General features: G+C 49.0%; 7 protein-coding genes across 7 annotated transcripts; 1 reads left to right on the plus strand and 6 right to left on the minus strand.

The window, feature by feature from the left end:
- Nucleotides 1-177: 177 nt before the first annotated feature.
- PHATRDRAFT_16517 (predicted protein) lies at nt 178-1,188 on the minus strand (the record flags this gene model as incomplete). Its single annotated transcript, XM_002184862.1, has 2 exons — nt 178-803; nt 879-1,188. Coding segments are annotated over 2 exons (936 nt in total), but the record flags the coding sequence as incomplete, so codon positions are not given.
- Nucleotides 1,189-1,529: 341 nt separating this feature from the next.
- Nucleotides 1,530-2,319, minus strand: PHATRDRAFT_23658 (flavodoxin). The gene has a single exon (XM_002184863.1). The coding sequence runs from the start codon at nt 2,216-2,218 to the stop codon at nt 1,595-1,597; it is 624 nt and encodes a 207-aa protein (XP_002184899.1). The 5' UTR covers nt 2,219-2,319; the 3' UTR covers nt 1,530-1,594.
- Nucleotides 2,320-3,101: 782 nt separating this feature from the next.
- Nucleotides 3,102-4,106, minus strand: PHATRDRAFT_50014 (predicted protein). The gene has a single exon (XM_002184864.1). The coding sequence runs from the start codon at nt 3,959-3,961 to the stop codon at nt 3,146-3,148; it is 816 nt and encodes a 271-aa protein (XP_002184900.1). The 5' UTR covers nt 3,962-4,106; the 3' UTR covers nt 3,102-3,145.
- A 419-nt stretch (nt 4,107-4,525) lies between these two features.
- PHATRDRAFT_50015 (predicted protein) lies at nt 4,526-7,224 on the minus strand (the record flags this gene model as incomplete). Its single annotated transcript, XM_002184865.1, has 1 exon — nt 4,526-7,224. The coding sequence occupies one exon, from the start codon at nt 7,222-7,224 to the stop codon at nt 5,164-5,166; it is 2,061 nt and encodes a 686-aa protein (XP_002184901.1). The 3' UTR covers nt 4,526-5,163.
- A 2,355-nt stretch (nt 7,225-9,579) lies between these two features.
- On the plus strand, nt 9,580-11,354 carry PHATRDRAFT_50016 (predicted protein; the record flags this gene model as incomplete). The annotated part of the gene is made up of 1 exon (XM_002184797.1): nt 9,580-11,354. A coding segment is annotated over exon 1 (1,581 nt), but the record flags the coding sequence as incomplete, so codon positions are not given.
- On the minus strand, nt 11,333-13,766 carry PHATRDRAFT_30786 (xylose isomerase). Its single transcript, XM_002184866.1, has one exon. The coding sequence runs from the start codon at nt 12,740-12,742 to the stop codon at nt 11,405-11,407; it is 1,338 nt and encodes a 445-aa protein (XP_002184902.1). The 5' UTR covers nt 12,743-13,766; the 3' UTR covers nt 11,333-11,404.
- On the minus strand, nt 13,746-17,419 carry PHATRDRAFT_50019 (predicted protein). The gene is made up of 4 exons (XM_002184867.1): nt 17,110-17,419; nt 16,111-16,933; nt 14,197-16,029; nt 13,746-14,090 (listed from the first exon to the last, which is right to left on the minus strand). Exons 1-3 carry the CDS (start codon nt 17,226-17,228, stop codon nt 14,803-14,805), a joined length of 2,169 nt encoding a protein of 722 aa, XP_002184903.1. The 5' UTR covers nt 17,229-17,419; the 3' UTR covers nt 13,746-14,090; nt 14,197-14,802.
- Between the last annotated feature and the right edge of the window lie 413 nt (nt 17,420-17,832).

Consider the following 17,832-nt stretch of genomic DNA (forward strand, 5'->3'; position numbering starts at 1 on the left):
CTGTGAATTCAGCAATCGAAAGGGAAAAATCAATCACGGAACTATTCGTATCGCCTCGTAGATACGTAAATATGGTAAGCCATTTGCACGCAACCTTGCGCGCATCCATTATAAGGTTTTGGTTTTACATTTCGTTGCTATGACTACGGCTGTGTTATTGTCCGTACCCACTGACTTTTCGATACGTGAAACGTAACGCAGCAATTCATAGAGACTGGAAAGACAGGTTCCCCACAGAGCCAAATATCCGGCTCGTGGACCGAGTCCACGATAAAAGCCACGGAGACCGGCGGATCGATACAGTGTGTGGGCCACCTTACCATACGAATGCTGTCGGTTGTGATCAACCTGAAGGCGCGTTTTGACGACGTCGATTGGTTGTGTCACCGTAGCGGCAACGAGACCAGCCGTGATCCCTGAACCAATTTGCGTGACGACTTTGGAGGTTGTTGGACTCATCCCATCGTCTTGTTTTGTAACCACTGGTAGTCCCTGTATCCAGTGCTGGCATCCACTGTAGGTGGACCACCAAACAATGCCTGCCGGCAAACCGTTCGCGATTGACAGTCCGAATCCGCGGTAGAGACCTCGCCAGCCTTCCGTTCGTCGAATCTCCGACACAATGTTCCGGACAGTTTGTGGTTCCGGATCGACCATTTGCCGCTGCGAAATGACGTCCATGGGAACCACCAGAATTTGCGCCGCCACGGCCGCCACACCCCCGGCAAGACCCCCAGCTACCGAAGTTGCCACAATCCGATTTCGAGACGCCACGGCATCGACTTGATGGTCCTCGACGTCATCTTCCCTCCCCCCAACAGCACCACCCTTCCAGCGTTGTAGGCTATTATAGAGTGGATTCCGCAGCTCAGCGCGACTCCATTCCAACACCCCAATGTAAAGGAGTCGTGCCGGAATGGCGAGCGAAACAATTATTCCTACTCCTCGAAACAGTCCAAAAACCCCGTGCGGTGATTGCCGCACGACACTATGCCACGTTTGTGCCAATGTTGGTGCGTGTTGCCAACGTTGCGTCCCGCTACTAGCACTCGCTCGGTTCCACACCTGTTGGCGACACTTTAACAACGTCATCGGATGCAACAGAATCGTCAAGGTACTGTACCAAACCGTCCCGTAGCCAAAGAATATGACCTTGTCGATCTCGGACCATTCCAGCACAACAGACATCTTACACTACTTGTCATACCGAATTTAGTCAACGTAATACAAAAACTTCCGAAGCTGGACGGAGGAATGTATTCACAGTTACACCACAATGAAGCGTTCTGGTGTTACAGTTACAGTTAGTTGTTGTTGCCAATGGACTTACCTGTTAGACTTAGAGTTACGACTTTTTCGATGCGAGGAAAAAAGCTCGACGGTGACGCAGGCAGCATGATTCGTGCCCGATCCGGCAAACCCCACCCCTTAGGTTCGGGTACAGCAGTAGAGCATCGTATACGAATTCCAAATCAGGTTCTCTACTCTCTACTAGGCTAGTAGCAGCGACCCCGTATCCTAAAGAGAAGAGAAGGTCAAGAGTATCCGTAACTTTGACATTTACAGTTAGCAAATTAGAAGCTCCTTTAGAGTTTCAAAAGAATCCTTCGCTTTTGAGTTGGCCGATCCAAGCCTTGGCTCGCTCTTCGGAAAGTTCGTACTGATTGTCTTCATCGAACATGAGCCCTACGAACTTGCCGTCCACTTCAGCCTTGGACTCCGTGTGGTCATATCCTTCCGTGGAGGTCATGCCAAAGACTTTACAGCCCTTGGCGGAGAAGAGGTCGTACAATTCGCCAGCGGCGTCGCAAAAGTTGTCGCCGTACGATTGCTGGTCACCAACGCCAAATACGGCCACTTTTTTGCCTTCCACTTTGAGATTCGGCAGTGTTGTGTAGAGCCAGTCATCCCACGAGGTTCCCGAGCGTTGCTCATCAGCACCAGTGTGCCAGGTAGGCGCTCCGACAATCAAGCAATCCAAACCTTCCACTTCTTCGTTCGTAGCATCCCCAATATCGTCCATGGGCAAGTCACCACCAGCCTTGGAAATGTACTCGGCGACTTGCTCCGTGTTGCCGGTGGACGACGAGTAGTAAATCTTAACGCCGGCCTCCAATGCCGTGGTGGAAGCTGTATAGCGATGGGTATTGACAAAGGCAAACCCGTTGGTGATAGCTGCCGAAGCCAACAGTAGTGCGCTGACGAACTGCGTATTCATTTCACGTTCTCGATTATCGTGTATATGAATGAATTGGCGGTGTTTGGAAGATATTGTGTGCTGGGTGAAAGAATTTCCGATGGAACGAGTATTACGGACTGCTACGGTACTTTAATATGCAAATTCGAGATGGAACCATCGCATCCCTCATGCTAGAACGGACACACGTTGGCACGTGTCAAGGAAACTCATGGGCGTGGCATTCTTCAGACACACCGACATTGAATGAGAGCGTAGGACCAATAGTGGGGTTGCTGTTTGTTCCCAAGTACCGGTCCCGCTCTCAGGAGGGAGGTAGCGCCTTATGTCAGCGCAATCCTTTGTATCCTGAGAAAAAGGGCCTAACACAAGCTTCTTCCGTACAAGGACAGTAGATATCCACTAGTCGCCTTTGGTTTGAGTAACTCTAAACAGACTACTGTAGAAGTCCTATCCGTCAGCTCGCCCCTAACGGTGAAAGCCAGCAGAACGGCGATTGCGATTGGTTGTAATGCACAGGAGGCGCACTCCGAGACCGTGCTCAACACACGCATTGCACACGCACGGCAATCCAACCCTGATTGGACGAAGGGTGGGGTTCACATCAAGGAATTCTTGATTGTGTTACAGTTCGTGTTGCTGGACGTCTGTCAAACTATCAGTCTTTCTGTCTGTCCGCCCACCTTACATCGAGCTATCCTGCGTCCATTATCACTCCCCCTTAGCACGTCCAAATAATAGTGTTTCCAACGGCAGAAACTCCATGCTTACCTATGCATTGGTTGGTTCTTACTTATGGTTGCAACATAAATGTATGGAGAGGAGACTTTGAATTTGGAGCTTGATCTCCACCAACGTGCGATTCCGTCGATAGAACTATCCTCTGGTACAAACGATTGCTAGAGAGCGAATCAATCTGAACTAAAAATAGTTAGTATAGTAGGAAGCTTATGCGATGGCTGGTTCCGGTGTTTTCGCTTCGTCCTCGAGGAGTCCACATTCAACGACAATAAGATCAAAGGACGACGGGACGCCCTTCTTGGTCAACAATTTGGATTCCCAAGCTTGTACGGTAGAGAGACAATCGCCCGTTAGTGTACCAAAGGGCCGATGAATTCCGTCCATGTGCGGTGCTGAATGTGTGCACAAGATGAAGCGACTGTCGATGTCCCCAACCAGGGGGACCACCATGGAAATGGTACCCGGGACGTGCCAAAGCGCGAGTGGATCCTTCTCGACGTTGATGGTCAACGGCAGGCCGTTTGCGGCTTGTCCCGTCTTTCCCGTATTGGTGAGGACGTCACCGCCAAAGAGTCCCACGCCTGGTTCGATGCGGTAAAAGCGGGTTCCAACGTAGCGAGTCAGCAGATCAACAAAGTTCCGACTCGTTTGTGCCAAAACAGTCGAGGCAATTCGCATCGTCAATCGATGCTTTTCGCCTCGGAGTGTTTGCAAGTCGGGTACGTATCTCGGAGAATCAAACTGCGCCGTCTTGGGTTCCACCACCACGTCCATGTAGAGTGTCTGGGAACCCAAATCCATGACGGACGCATTCCACGCGATCTGTTCTTCGGTACTGTCCCGATCGAAGTATTCACCCTGCAAATGCCTTCCTCCACGTCCCTCACGGTACTTTATGTACCAGCCGTGTCCCCGTGATCCACGACTACCAAAAGCGAACGTGCGGGTGGCAAGGTTCGGAAGCGTCCGGACGGAGCGTTGACGAAGCAACGACGAGCGCCATACCAAGCGCACGCCACTCATCCTTCCACAAGTAATACTAGTGTTGCGTAAGAAAACTGTTGCGGAGCCTTTTTCGTGTTTTGGTGGCGACCAAAAATAGAAAGTTCTACAAGCACAACACTCCGAACGATGCACTCCAACCGAAAGACCACCAAACACCCTTATGCACAACGATCGACTGCGGGATCTCTATTGATTGTAAGCGTAATACCGTATTGTTGGGAGAGAGGATCGATCAAACCCGCTGTCTCACCGTCCGCCGCTTGTCGGGAGGGAGGCATCACGGACAGACGACGGCATGTGAAGGTGGTCTCGCGTTTGGTCTGTTGCTGCTACGTAACCATCCAATCGAAGCTTCACATTACAGTACACCTATTCACAGCCAGTGTCACATGTGTAAGTGTATTTTCTTTTATTCCTCCAATCACGTCTTTGGTAAACAAAAAATGGCAATTCCGAATTGGATGTAGAACGGAGACGTCGAGAGTACCAAGCTTCGTGACCTCGGAGTATCTCCGAATGAGCGCAAACTCTACTATATTACCAAGGATCCCTCACGGAAGCACACGGTAACTGCGGAACGGACCCGAATAAACACAATCATGGCTTCTCTTATTTTTCCAGCGAGACCACAACTTGTTCATCATGGAAAAGTGGATGCAGAGAGGAAGTACCGAAAACCTATCTTACACAAGGAAAATGAAAACGGTCGATCATCGGCTAGCTTCTTTTCACCATTCTACGCCAACAACCCGACGTGACCAAAAGGCTGTTGGGCAACGAAATTGGATCCGTGAGAACAACATTGCGGACACGCGGTTCTTTCAAAAATCGGGTAGCACCGCGTACAGTACAACCACTCGAAACGAACTGCTGCGCTTCTTTCCAGACAGCTCCGTGGATTAGGAAATGTCGAAGTTTGGAGAGAACAATGTTTCGGAAGAGCACGATACGCCTCTGTCGTGCCCTCAGATCTTTAACGGATGTATACGGATAATGTGCTCGCTCCCTCCAACGACATCCATCATTCTTCCGCCTTGGAACACAGTACCACAACAAATACAATCCGTTTCAACTACCAACTATAAGACTACGCACCCCTCTAGAGCTCCCCAAAAAGGCTCAAAAATTGGATTACTTTGTTTGAAAAGCACAAAGCTCATGGTTCTTAATTTGGATAATCCCTCCTTTGACCTTTTTTATTTCGCTACTTTCCCCCATCTTCAAAAGGAACCCCGTGGTGGATAGTCCCCTGGACGGAACCGCTTCGGATTGGGTTGCTGTGGGGTGTTCAACGTGTGACGCATACCAACGGTACCATCACCACCCACCTCGTCCAAACCAGCTCCATCGACACCGCGGTACACAGGAGCGTCGGCGGGCAGGTGCGCCTGCAACGACGCTAGATGCTGGACGACCCGTTCGTCCAGTATCTGTTGCTCATCCGCGGTCATTTGCTGATGGTGGAGTCGGTAGGTCAAGGCCGTCAAGCGATCTTCTATGGATGCCTTGGTGAGACCGGCCGGCAGTGCGGTTTCGATATCGCGTGTCACGTGTTGATAACCACTTAACAAGACTCGTTCAATCAAAAACACATCGCGGCGGACTACCGTCGCTGCAGGATCAGACGGAGCCCACCACGAGGGACGTGAGTCCCAGGCTTGGCCGGCAAGTTGCATTTGAGCGTAATCGAGTTTGGTGAGCAAGTCGGTAGCAGGATTCGCCGCAACTATCGACCGGAGTCGTGTAAGAACGGCTACTTGTTGCCACACATCCCGACATTTGGACGCATCCAAAATGGACGCGGCTGCAAACGCTTCGTGGAATGTATAATCCTGACATTTTGTGGTAAAGTCAGCCGTCGCGTAAGGAAGTGGACGTCCTTGGTTGTTGGCTATATTCAATGATGCCGCCCAGAGACTGAGCTGCTGCTGAAACCACACATCCAAAGAGTGACCGTTGCCCTCTTCTTCATTGCTAGACTTGCGTTTCGCACCACTTTGCGAAACTTTGTCGAGCTTTTCCAGCAAAGTAACTATTTTCCTTGCGAGTTCCGGGATTTCTTGTGCGTAAAACAGTGACAGGCTCAAAGCATGCTCCTGGGCGAGGGCCGGTTCGGGTTCATTTTGACGCTGTTGGAACCATCTTTGAGTCGCCTGGATGAGCGAAGTACCCAGTCGACTCCAAGACAATACGCCTTCTCTATTTGAAATAAAAACGTCTTCTATATTGGTAGCTGTCCAAAGTGGAATACCGTGAGAAGCGACGACCTGTAAGAGCAAGAGTTCCAGTAGCGATATCGAAGACTGGCCGTCCTTCTGTATACTGCTAGCTGTTGTGTGAGCGGCTTGATACGCGGCCTGAAGAGCTCGTTCTGCAGATGTCTCATGAGAATATGTGGCTTCTTGATATGTCCGTCTCGATGCAGGAGGTAACTTAGTCAACTTTTCTGGGATTCGGCGATCGACCGCAGCCCACTGCTGGTCCAGACCTAAATGGCCAGTGTTCGCGGTTGATATACCGGCAAATCCACCCACGAGGTTTGGCGAAAGAAAAGATGTCAGCCCTTGCACAGGTTTAGCCTGACCCGGGACCCCGGCGCTGACTTGCGGACCGCCTGGCAGGAGAGGACTTATTCCTCTACGCATGCTGCTCTGGATAGAATACAATACGGCACGAGCATGCTCATCAGTCTGCCTATGTTGTTGTTGCTGCTGTTGGTTTCTCAAAAAGTCGCTCACAGCGTGTAAGCCCGCTCTCGGCATTGCGGAACTACTCAGATTTACCGTTCCAGCGGCAGGAGATGAGTGTAAGAGAAGGTTGGCGCGTTGACGAAGATCGATAGCTGTCGGATCTTCTACCCCAGGGAACATGTTCGGCGCAGCACCTTCTGTAGCCGGATGCTTGCGAGGGCTTCCCGAAGGAGCGGCCTCGTTATTGTCTCGATCGCGTAGTGCCTGTTTCACTTTTTGCAGAATGGTGGTTTCATCTACAAAGGTCCAGGCCGTGGTGCCTTCTGGAACCCCCATGCGCTCCGCTTCTACCAGGCTTTCAATTTTTCGCAAGAAACGCCCCTGACGCAATCGTACGGCTTGAATAACCTGTCGAGCAATCCAATCTTTCATTTGGCGCTTTCCGGTACTGACGTATTCAGTTTTCCGTTCTTGCACCAAGTGCCGGAAACGGACGTTCCCCTCGTTTTCGATTGATGGTGCCCCTCGGCCGAATAGAACATCGTTGGCTGTAAGTGCTAGAACAAATGCAGGATGAACCGCACTAATCATTGTCGAAGAGGGGTCATGAGGGGAATGGTTCATCACCGGCACCAGAAGTGGGGAAAGTATTCCTTCATGCGCCACCAGCGCTGATATCGTTCGGAATTTGTTTGAATTACTCCGATGGCGAACGAAATTTTTATGGTAGAGTGCAAGGACTATCGCTGGCGTAAGGTTCACAGAAGAAGAATCAGTCTAAGAGTCTTGCTTTTCAATACTGCTCTTCCGTAATGCGACGCCTTGACTGAAGTCAAATAAGATGCCTCCTTGTGAACTGTTTTCAAAGGCGATGGTCCATAAGCAGGGACAGTGGTCTTGCTAGGGAATGCTGTTATTTGTCCTGGTGTTCTCGATCAAGCGACTGGGTTTCCAATCTCGTTTTTGTTGGTTACGTTCTTTAACGGAGTCTCCCTTCATACACGACGGGCTGAGCAACGAAGTTTCTTTTATGCTCCTGATGTCGCTCGAAAGGTCGTCCTACCATCTCAATTTCTGCGAAACCAGTTTTCGGTTTTTGTGTAGTCTCGAAGGATAAGTCCACTCGCGCCTTCTGGAAGGGCAATGAAATTCGACCTTTATGCCTTGAAACATGGATATAAGGAAGGTCATTTGCACGCAAGATTGATGTATGACTCGAAATACCTTTTAATTTATCTGAATCAGCTAGTTTCCCCATTTATGGGCACTTTGTGAAATTGGCTCCCTTCCCAGATAATGTTAACTAGAGTTTAATGCGTTGTCTATCCATAACCGATGATTTCGGAGCCCCTCACATTTACTTATAGGGTAGAAGCTATAAAAGAGTCTCCCACAAATTAATTGAAGTCGCGAACATCACGAGAAATTTCCTAAGTGCGATGCCAAGCTCTTTAATTAAAGATACCGATTTCTGGAACAGTTCAGGCTTCTCGGTCCCACGGGGCATCCATCTAAAGAATGAAGCCAACATCGGTTTTGAACTTCGCAAAAGAAAGTTCGTTTGTCTCTTAAATAAATTGTGGACACCATCCTAAAAATATGTATTACAAATGTTGTTGATTCACTCCCTCGGAATCTTGAACCGCAATTTCGGCGGACGAATGGGGTATAGACAGCTTGGTAGATCAGAAAGACACGGAGAAGTCATGTACAGGATATGTCGGATCCCCGGAAGAGGTATGCTCCCTACTCAATTATGTCACGAAAAGCCCGATGGGTGAAAACCGCGACTTGGTCGCTTCCTTCAGTTCACACAGGAACTTTGTAGGGTCTCCTATGTTTATTACCGTTCGGTCGATAGGTGACCAACTTCGTGTCGCAGTAGTATCACGGATCTATAGACAAATTGAACGCAATCCCTTTCTGTTTCGAAACGAACTCTCTTTCATATTGCCCTTTGGAATTCGTGGTAGAAGTATGATTGTACGATTGCAAACCGATCCAACAATGAACAGTTGACACTCGGAGTGTTTACACGAAAGTGTGGATTCCGCTTGCTTTATGACGACGCCTTGGAATTGGCTTTGTTTCGATTACCAATTTGCTGAGCCAACAGAGTTTGGTTCCTCCTTTCAATAAATATCATGGGGTGAAGCAGGTGGTTTCCTACCGAACCCGGAAAATTCTCCCAAAATACAGCTAGCACTTAATTCCGCAATTTCACAGAACTGGCGAAAAAGCAAAGCATTTTGTACTGTATTCGGCAACTCCTTTCGACCTGCCGCCTGCGGTCCACACGCTACTTATTGATCGGGTGCACAAACTTGCCAACAATAAACAAAAAAGAAGACACGACCATCGCTGGCTTTCCAGACCAGGGAATTTCCTAACGCCTGTGAGGTATGGAATTTAAAATGGAGCGCCGAAGGAGATCAACAACATGTAATTGACAGCGAACGCTAATTTCAAGGCTCACAATATCTTTCTGCATGTAGATGAACCCATCTATGAGTGCCGTACCGTAGTAGGTCCTATCCACGCATGCCGATGCTCTTGCAATCTTAGGGTTTTTTAAATATCACATGTTCATATTTTAAATGTAAATTCCTAGCAGCAAGTCACATTTTGAGACCGATTCCAAAGTATGAGACATTCTCAAAAGTAAATTGATATATAAGTGGTTTCCTTGCTTTCTGTTGAAGGAAATACCAGCTGCTACATAGTCTAACCAATGGATTGGATGTTTTGGAATCAGTAGTTAATCACATTGTGTTAATTGGAGAAATGTTGGACGGGTATCCGACATACCAAACAGGCTATTTCTCTATTCGTTTATGTCGTTTGAATCAGCCGCCGGCATCGCCTTCGAACGGACTTCGAGGACTACAAAATCGGTCTGAACATTAACATTTTCGTTCGATCTGCCAAACTGCCTGATTTCCTTCTTTCTATTCTTTGACTGTGAGTGAGTGTTGCGAAGGTCACCAATTTACAAGCTTGCCGCAAGAACCATGACACATAGCTTCTGTCATTTTCTTTGAGACAAGGTATCCTTTGTCTTGCAGCGGCTGCCACTGATTCTTGAAGACTTCCCACGGGAGCAGCGAGCACCTGAAATCCAGGGGAAAAAATAGACCCCATGCCGTCGCTCATTCTCATCACCAACACCTGCATGTCCAGCCCAGAATCACCGACACTTGCCATAAATGAGCACTCGCCGCGATCGAGTGGGGTACGCAGCTTTCGACGATCGTCCACTACCCGAAAACTCGTCAATTGGTTGCGACTTCCCCTTTGGCTGGTTGCTTTGACCGCATTGCAAGTCTGGAATACGCCCGATCGAGAAATCACTTTTGCCAATATCAGCAACGCGAGCGATTTACAGTACCTCGCCCAATCCATGTTGCTCGCTACGTCCTTCCATACGGATGAATCCAACGGTATTCCGATGCAAAATGTGACGGCGACACAGCAGTCAAACAGTATCCAACGGAGTCGCCGCTTTCCGTCTGTGGCCGAAAGAGTCCAGTTGTACATGTCTGATTGGTACGATCCGCCGTGCCGCCTGGATCGAGACGGCTTCGGATATAGAAGAATTCCAAAGAAAGGAAAGATTCGCTTGTATCATACGAACACTACGACGCTCGAAGTGAACTCGACCGTCCGAGGCAGGTACGTCTTTTACGGAAGCTTGCCGACCGTGCGTGATTGCGCGACGGGTAGTGTTCGAGTCGAACTTCGCCACCAAGTTTACTGCCAAGACATTCTGGCTTCTTTCGTTCCAGCAATAGAACGCTTAGGGTGGAGCGAGGATACAGCCACATCGTTGTCCTACGCGGACAGCTCTACTCCACCCCCGTTCTTGTTTCAGTTGGGCGACTCTGAAACACCCCGACATATGGCATACGTCCCGCATCTGAAAAAATTTCGACGTGCGTTAGATCACACCAAGTTGCAACTTTCCGCCACGTCGAGCCAATGTTTTCAAGGGAATCGCCGTGCCCATCCATCCAAACCGCCGTCAGCGATTTTATGGAAACTGAATGTGAAACGTCACTACAGGCAAGTTTACGACGTTTCTTATCTGGACGTTCCATGGGAAGAGAAATTGGAGAAGGCCATTTTCTGGGGCGGTCCGAATGGCTTTACCGGCGATCAGCGAGTGCTGCTCAGTATAACGGACGACCTGGAACGTTGTCTAGCGATACCTCGTTGTCAACTCGTATACGAACACGCCAATTCAACCGTAGTTGAAGCCAAACTGACTACCACACGAGGGCTCTTCCCGGATACCGTTCGTGGTGTCTTGCTTGCCGCTGGCCGCCGTCGGCTCCAAGATTTACTACGGTACAAGGCGCTCGTCATGTTGGAAGGTAACGATGTTTCCTCTGGCTTAAAATGGGCAATGTACTCAAAATCCGTTGTCATTATGCCCCGCCCTACTCGAACTTCTTGGTTAATGGAGGAACTTCTGCAACCCTGGATACACTACGTACCGATCCGGGATGATTTGTCGGATCTGGAGGACCAAACCCGATGGGTTTTGGAGCATAGCGAGGAAGCCCAACGCATTGCCGAACGCGCTACCACCTGGATGGATGATTTGTTATTCCATGTGGATGCAAAGAGAGATGACGAACAGATCAATGCCGAAATACTTCGGCGATACGCCGCTCATTTTTACCACAAAGTAGCAAGTCAAAAACAACATTATTCTGGCTATTGAGTTTTATACGGTAGTGCTTTCGAATGGATGAACTCCGTCCTTTGTCTAATTGCCGGGATATAGATAACGATTGCGAACCATTTCAAACATTTCCTGTTTCCCGGACTGTAAAACCGGCTCTCCCTTCTCTTTGGCGTACTCGGCGCATTCTTCCAAGGTGGCCTGACCATTGCTTATTTTTCTACCCAGACTTCCCGTTTGCCAGGAAGCGTAGCGAGCCTGGAGCATACTATCAAGCTCGCCGGCTTGCTGCATTGCGGCAGCCTTGCGTAGACCTAGAGCGTAGCAATCCATGGCCGCCACGTGACCGAGAATGATATCTTCCGGATCCACACTTTCACGTCGCACCTTGCAATCAAAATTCAATCCCCCCTTTTGGAAACCTCCCTGTTTCAGGACGACACTCATAATGGCCGTCGTGTCTTGCAAATTCATTGGAAATTGGTCGGTATCCCAGCCGACCAGGGTATCACCGGTATTGGAATCAATGCTACCGAGCATGTTGTAGGCACTGGCCACGACCACGTCGTGTTCGGGAGCGTGTCCTGCCAATGTCGTGTGATTCGGTTCAATATTCAGCAGAAATTGATCCTGTAACCCGTATTCGTGCAAGAACGCCATAGTTGTTTGGGCGTCGTAATCGTACTGATGCTTGGTGGGCTCCCGCGGTTTGGGTTCGAGCAAGAACTGGGCCGTGTAGTTTTTGCGGGCTTTGTAATCAATGGCCATGCGAAACATGGCGGCTGCGTGATCGCACTCTTGTTTGACGTCCGTATTCAAGAGGGTTTGGTAGCCTTCGCGGCCGCCCCAAAAGACGTGGTTGGCCCCGCCGAGTTTGGCGTTCAAGTCCATAATATTCTGAATTTGCGCCGCGGCGTAGCAGAAGACGTGTACATCCGGATTCGTCAGGGCACCATGCATATAACGCGGATGAGCAAAGAGATTCTGTGTCGCCCACAAAAGCCGGACACCCGACTCGTTTTGTTTTTTCAGTAGGTAGTCGCCAACATCCTCGAGTGCTTTTTGCGATTCCTTGAGCGTGGCCATTTCCGGCGCCACGTCGAAATCGTGAAAGGTGTAGTACTCGACTCCAAGAATGGTAAAGATCTCGAACGCCACGTCGATGCTCCTTTTGGCCAGCTCCAGGGCATCGTCGATGCCGTCTTCCCAAGGTCGTCGCAAAGTTTTTGCTCCGAAAGGATCCTGCCCGCCGCCACCCACGAGCGTATGCCAAAAGCATACACTGAAACGCAACCATTCCTTCATGGGCTTGCCAAGGATACTCTCGTCAGGGTTGTAGTGACGAAAGGAAAAAGGATCTTTCGACGTTGGACCCTTGTACGGAATAGTCTCCGGAACGTTGTCGGCAAAGAACTCTGGCATGATGCAGCTGTACTGGAGAGCTGTTTCGGCAATAACACCAGCAAGTCACCGTCAAAAGGATGGAAGAATGAAACAAGGTGGAGAATGAGATAAAGGATGACATCAAGAAGGGTATGGATTTGTTCCCTAAACCCGTTCCTTAACGTGACTTCAAGAAAAGTAGGTAGTATTTTTGGAGAGGCATCACAATCGCCTGGTTTCGACTGGAAGTAAGCAGCCCGTCGAGAGGGATATCCCGTCCCGAACGGATCGACAATCATGACAAGAAAAGCATTGCGTGGAGACACTTCTCTCTGAAGTGTTATCGCTATCCGACACTATCATTTTCACTTGTCAACGCTTCCAACGCTACAAACTCAAAATCATTCCGAGATCCCATTCCACAACAAGCCCTTTCAGACAAAAACTGAGTATCTGCCCGCATTGCGACTTTCTATCTGCTAGAGTGACCTGTCCATACTACTTTTCAAGAGATGCCTCGTAGGTTGCTAGGATTGCGCCAACTCACGGAACGGGATGCATCCATAACTAGATCTCTTCATCTCGATAGGGACACCGTACATATTGTCACAAAGCCTCCGTTGCGGCTACGTAGCAAAGTCTGGCCTATTCGAAGAGACTAGCGGTACTTACCTCCACACCGGTGTTCATGTTCTTTTTGACAGGGACATTCCTTTCATTCTTTTGGATCCCCCATTGCGCTGCAAGACATCATAAATATACGCCGTTGTGAAGGATCCCAATAATAGGAAACGATCGTTTTGTTCTACGATAGATACGCATTCGTCAACGTCACTTTGTAGCTCGCTGATTGGTTACAATCCAGGTGTTCTGACACGACTATTGACACCCTTCCTCACAATTTCATTCGACGAAGACATCAATCAAAGGAATCCGACAATTTTTTACTCTACCCCGGCTCAACGGGCACGACCGGCCATCGATTCTCGTTTGGATCTCCGAAACCTTCGGTATCTTTCTCCTCATTTTTGCTGCTCCCACTCTCGCTCCTCCCTAAAGTTGCTACTCCACCTACTGTGAAAAAAACCGTACACAGCGATCATTGTATCATTTTCTTTTGCTTCCTTTCTTTCCGAATGTTTTCTACTCGACTCCTCTTGTCCACTTCTGGACTCCGGTGTGCCGTTACGAGTCTCACCGTACGTTCTTCCCTGATGGTGGGGGGCGCGTCTTCGACGCGCACCCTTTCTACCGTACAAGACTTTTCTTTCCCACACGAAACGACCGCGCGGACCGTGTTTTACGAACGGAACTTGCCCAAAGATAATGAACTCAGTCCAGCACGCCTCAAGATGCGGTCCATTCTCAATGAGTACCGACAGAAAAAGTAAGCAAGCACTCCGAATATCCAAAAAACAAAACATGTATCAGACGATTGAGCAGCGAACTCACTCTCCTGCCCTTTTCTGCCATTCATCCTTTTTTGCAATAGTTTTGGACAGACCTTGTTCAGCCGATTCGTTAAGGAAATTCTCGTAGCCGCGGACACCAACTGCGACGGCAAAATCTCGCGAAACGAACTCTGCCGATTTTTTCACAACATAGGAGCGGACGATTGTTTGACCACAGACGACATTACCAATTTGATGCTGGAATTAGGGCAGGAAGAAGGGAATGAGCGCTTCATCTACGTCGATGACGTGGAAAACCTGATTATGCAAGGAAGCGAACACATTGTCCACGTGCCTCATCAAGCTGCATGAAGGGATCCGCGAATTTTCTCAATACACAGCACTATATTTTGACACTCTCCACCTTGTATCGGAAGGCATAGCCGTATTAAACAGGCAATTTATTTTCGTGGCGAGGAAGAGAGTTTGGAGGATCCGGGCTTGTCCGACTGGAAGAAATTCTCTACTACGCCACTCTATTCCTTCGATTCAAAGCCCTCGGTGCTATTTTCTACCTCGGCAAACCAACATATTGTGTAACAACATTTATCTATGAAATTGCCTCTCAATTTTAGTCGCACATACTAACTTTAATTGCTTATGGTCGTACATCATTCCGGAGTTGTCTCCTCTTCTACGTCTCCCCAATTACATTAGGTCCATTTTCGAAATGGCCACCAGTTTCACAATGAAGTTGCAGAAAAGAACTATAGCCACCGTTGATCCCAGCATGAGCGGACCCCAGGGATCATCCCAACGTCCTGGAATGCGTGTTTTGATACGATCCGCTCGCCACAGAAAGATGTGGACGGCGTACACGCAAAAACTGAGCGAAATTGGCAGCAGAGCCAAGGCGTACCATTGGCCCCAGCCGGCACCAGTTTCATGCGAAAAGGATAGAATTCCCGAAGCGATGGTTGACAAAATAACACCGTGATGCAGCCAATGTAGGAATGTACGTTCGTTGGCAAAGAAGACTTTGGGTTCAATCTTTTGAATTGAAGTGGGCGCCAATGGGCCATCCAGAACGTAATTCTGCCGAGAGCAAAAGGGAAAGGGCCAGCACGAAATGTCCTCCTCGTCTTCTCCATAGTCGTCGCCATCCTCGTCAGCATAGAAATTTGCTCCCGTGGTAATGGCACCTAATAGGGGTGCCTTATCACCCACCAACCCTTTGGAGGCGTTGCGGTCGGCGTTCGTGCGTCCCACAGCGGTTAGTGATCGATCGTTGACAGTTGTTCCAAACGGCAGCAAATGATTGTACACTTGGTTGGCACCAGGCCCGACACCAACAGTGGCGTCTGCCAAAATGCGTTGAGCTTGACTATCCACAATGGATTGGCGAAGCGATACATCGTCGATCCAGTACGGGACGGCACGCACGTCTTCCGGAAGAAGGACAGCGCAGCCGTGAACGAACTTGGAGTACTTATGGCACTCGTACAAAAATCCCGAATTTTGCAGGTCCGTTACCCACTTTGGCGGCGTGAGACTACCACCACCGAGTTCGAGTTTGATTTCCAGAACAGCGTGCGGGAAACGATGAATTTCGTTTGGTTCCAATACCCATGAAGAATCACGATGCCAGACCTTCATATCCTCCAACTCGTAGCCACGCTCCGATATCATACATAAGTTGGTATCCAAACTGACACGAACTGTTGCATCGAAAGGAATCTGAAAGGCGGTCCGCATGCACTGTGTACGCATGGTAGGCACAAGTTGTTTGGAAACAATGACCTGGGTGATTTCACGGACTAGGGTTTCCCACTCGTCGGCTTCCTTTTGGGACGTGCCCGATTCAAGCATAGCTTGCTTTTTTTCCGCAATTGGGTAAGTGTTGGTTAACACCTGTTGGACCTCGGACTCGTCGACCTATAACAAATAGATAGAATGAGTACAATAGTACTCGTGCCAAGTGTCTCCGGTAATCCTACCAGCCAAAGAAAAACTTACCGTGAAGCGCTCCTTCACCGAAACGTCTCCGGTCCAGGTTTCATTGTGAGTCTTTCGTTCGAAAAAGACCAACTTAGGGTCACCCGGTCCGTACCAACGCAAACGCAAGGCAATCGCACCTGGAGTCTTGTCCAGACGACCGTGATACAGTTCGAGTTGGTCGTTGTCCAAATAGACCGAGTTGGTAAATTGCGAATCCGACTCACCCGTACTAGTTTTTTGTAAGAATACGGGCAAATGTCTCAGAATTGCGTACTTGACTCTCGAAACGTCTTCCGTTTTGACCCAGTATTTTGTGGTGGATCGCAAAAAGCTTTGCGAAGCGTCTTGGTTTTCCTCGGCTTGATTGTCGTTGCGCAGGGCGGCGTAAATATTGGAAAGACGCACGACAACATCACTGTAATCACCCCGGACCCAGGCCTGGGCGTGCAAACGGTTGACGTAGAACTCCTTGCAGGCAAGATTGGGCAAGCGCTTATCGTGTTTCTTGAGAATCTTGTGAAAGCCCATGAAATTGATGTTGACATATTTTTCCAACCGCAAAAAGTCTTCCGCGATTTCGTCCGCGTTCTCTTCCAGCACGATTGGATCCCAGGTCGGATCACCCTTCCCGTCCGTCTGCTTCAACAAAGCCTCGGTTCCGAGAATCTTATGGCGAAGATCTGTCACTTGCGACAACGTAAATACTTCCACCTTCTGCATGTCCGATTCGAGGAGCTTGAGAAAATCTTCTTCCGTAATGTTTATCTTGGATGTATCCAACCCTTGTGCGTTCGTTTGCGGTGGAGCAGTCATTGATACCACGCGGGAGGTTTCCACGGCACTGGTAAATGTGTCAAAGGCAGCGATGAAGAGATGTATTTGAGACAAGTGTGTGGGTGAGACTTGCTATCGGGTTGATATCAGCACGCCTCCTTCCGGACCCTACTTTCCGAAAGTCGTTCGCTGGCAGCTCGCACGGTGTCCTCCTACCGTTCCAGCCTTTGAATGGTAACTTACCGCGAAGGCTTAGTCTCCGTCAGCTGCGTAATGATCTGATCGAGTCGTTCATAATGCAGGTAGTTTTCCTCACCGTATTCCGGAGCAATGTTCGCTTTTAGGTGTTCACCGTACTTCATCGTACTGATGCAAGAGGAAGGAAATGTACCGATCGGACAGAGAGGCTAGAGCGTTATCGACAGCGACGTGAAATGTGAGGACTGTTGGACACTTTGAAAGTGGGTCCGCTACAGAAGAAGAAGCAGTAGGAGCAGTGGTATTCACAGTCAACTACGGCAAAGAAATTATGTAACCGAGAATGCAAAATATCTTCCGTGTTTTGGTTCTTGTCCGTATTTTCGAAACTCATCCAGTACAGGATTCGTACACGAGGCTTCGTAACGAAGACGACGCTGCAATTTCCTCGCTCTTTTTCGATTGGATCCAGACCTCGTTTTGTACGCGGGGTCGTGAATCTTCTACGAATCTCACAGTCAAGAATCAATGAAAGGCCGACGCATTTTCATCAGAGGCATCCATTGCTGAGTCATGGGCTTCCAAGACTCCATTTGGCCTACAATTTTTCAGGATGATGTAGTGATTTGTCAATTGTCACCAAATATTTTTGTAGATAGCATTGTTCCCGCAAATGTATAACAAGTGAGCTGGAGACAATTTTGCTGGCTTGTGTGCATTCACTAGTAGGTAGGCTTGAGTTGTTGGTGGATTATTACAACTTTTTCA

This window comes from Phaeodactylum tricornutum, chromosome 26, assembly GCF_000150955.2.
Source record: "Phaeodactylum tricornutum CCAP 1055/1 chromosome 26, whole genome shotgun sequence".
In the NCBI taxonomy this organism is placed as follows: domain Eukaryota; phylum Bacillariophyta; class Bacillariophyceae; order Surirellales; family Neidiaceae; genus Phaeodactylum; species Phaeodactylum tricornutum.

Bases quoted from the DNA above. Each gene is read 5' to 3' on its own strand.
- PHATRDRAFT_50019 (XM_002184867.1), bottom strand. From the start codon at position 17,228: ATGAAGTACGGTGAACACCTAAAAGCGAACATTGCTCCGGAATACGGT. The intron at 16,934-17,109 runs GTAAGTTACCAT...CACATTTACCAG, and splicing joins ACGGAGACTAAGCCTTCGCG to TGCCGTGGAAACCTCCCGCG. The intron at 16,030-16,110 runs GTAAGTTTTTCT...TATTTGTTATAG, and splicing joins CGGTGAAGGAGCGCTTCACG to GTCGACGAGTCCGAGGTCCA.
- PHATRDRAFT_30786 (XM_002184866.1), bottom strand. From the start codon at position 12,742: ATGCCAGAGTTCTTTGCCGACAACGTTCCGGAGACTATTCCGTACAAG.
- PHATRDRAFT_23658 (XM_002184863.1), bottom strand. From the start codon at position 2,218: ATGAATACGCAGTTCGTCAGCGCACTACTGTTGGCTTCGGCAGCTATC.
- PHATRDRAFT_50014 (XM_002184864.1), bottom strand. From the start codon at position 3,961: ATGAGTGGCGTGCGCTTGGTATGGCGCTCGTCGTTGCTTCGTCAACGC.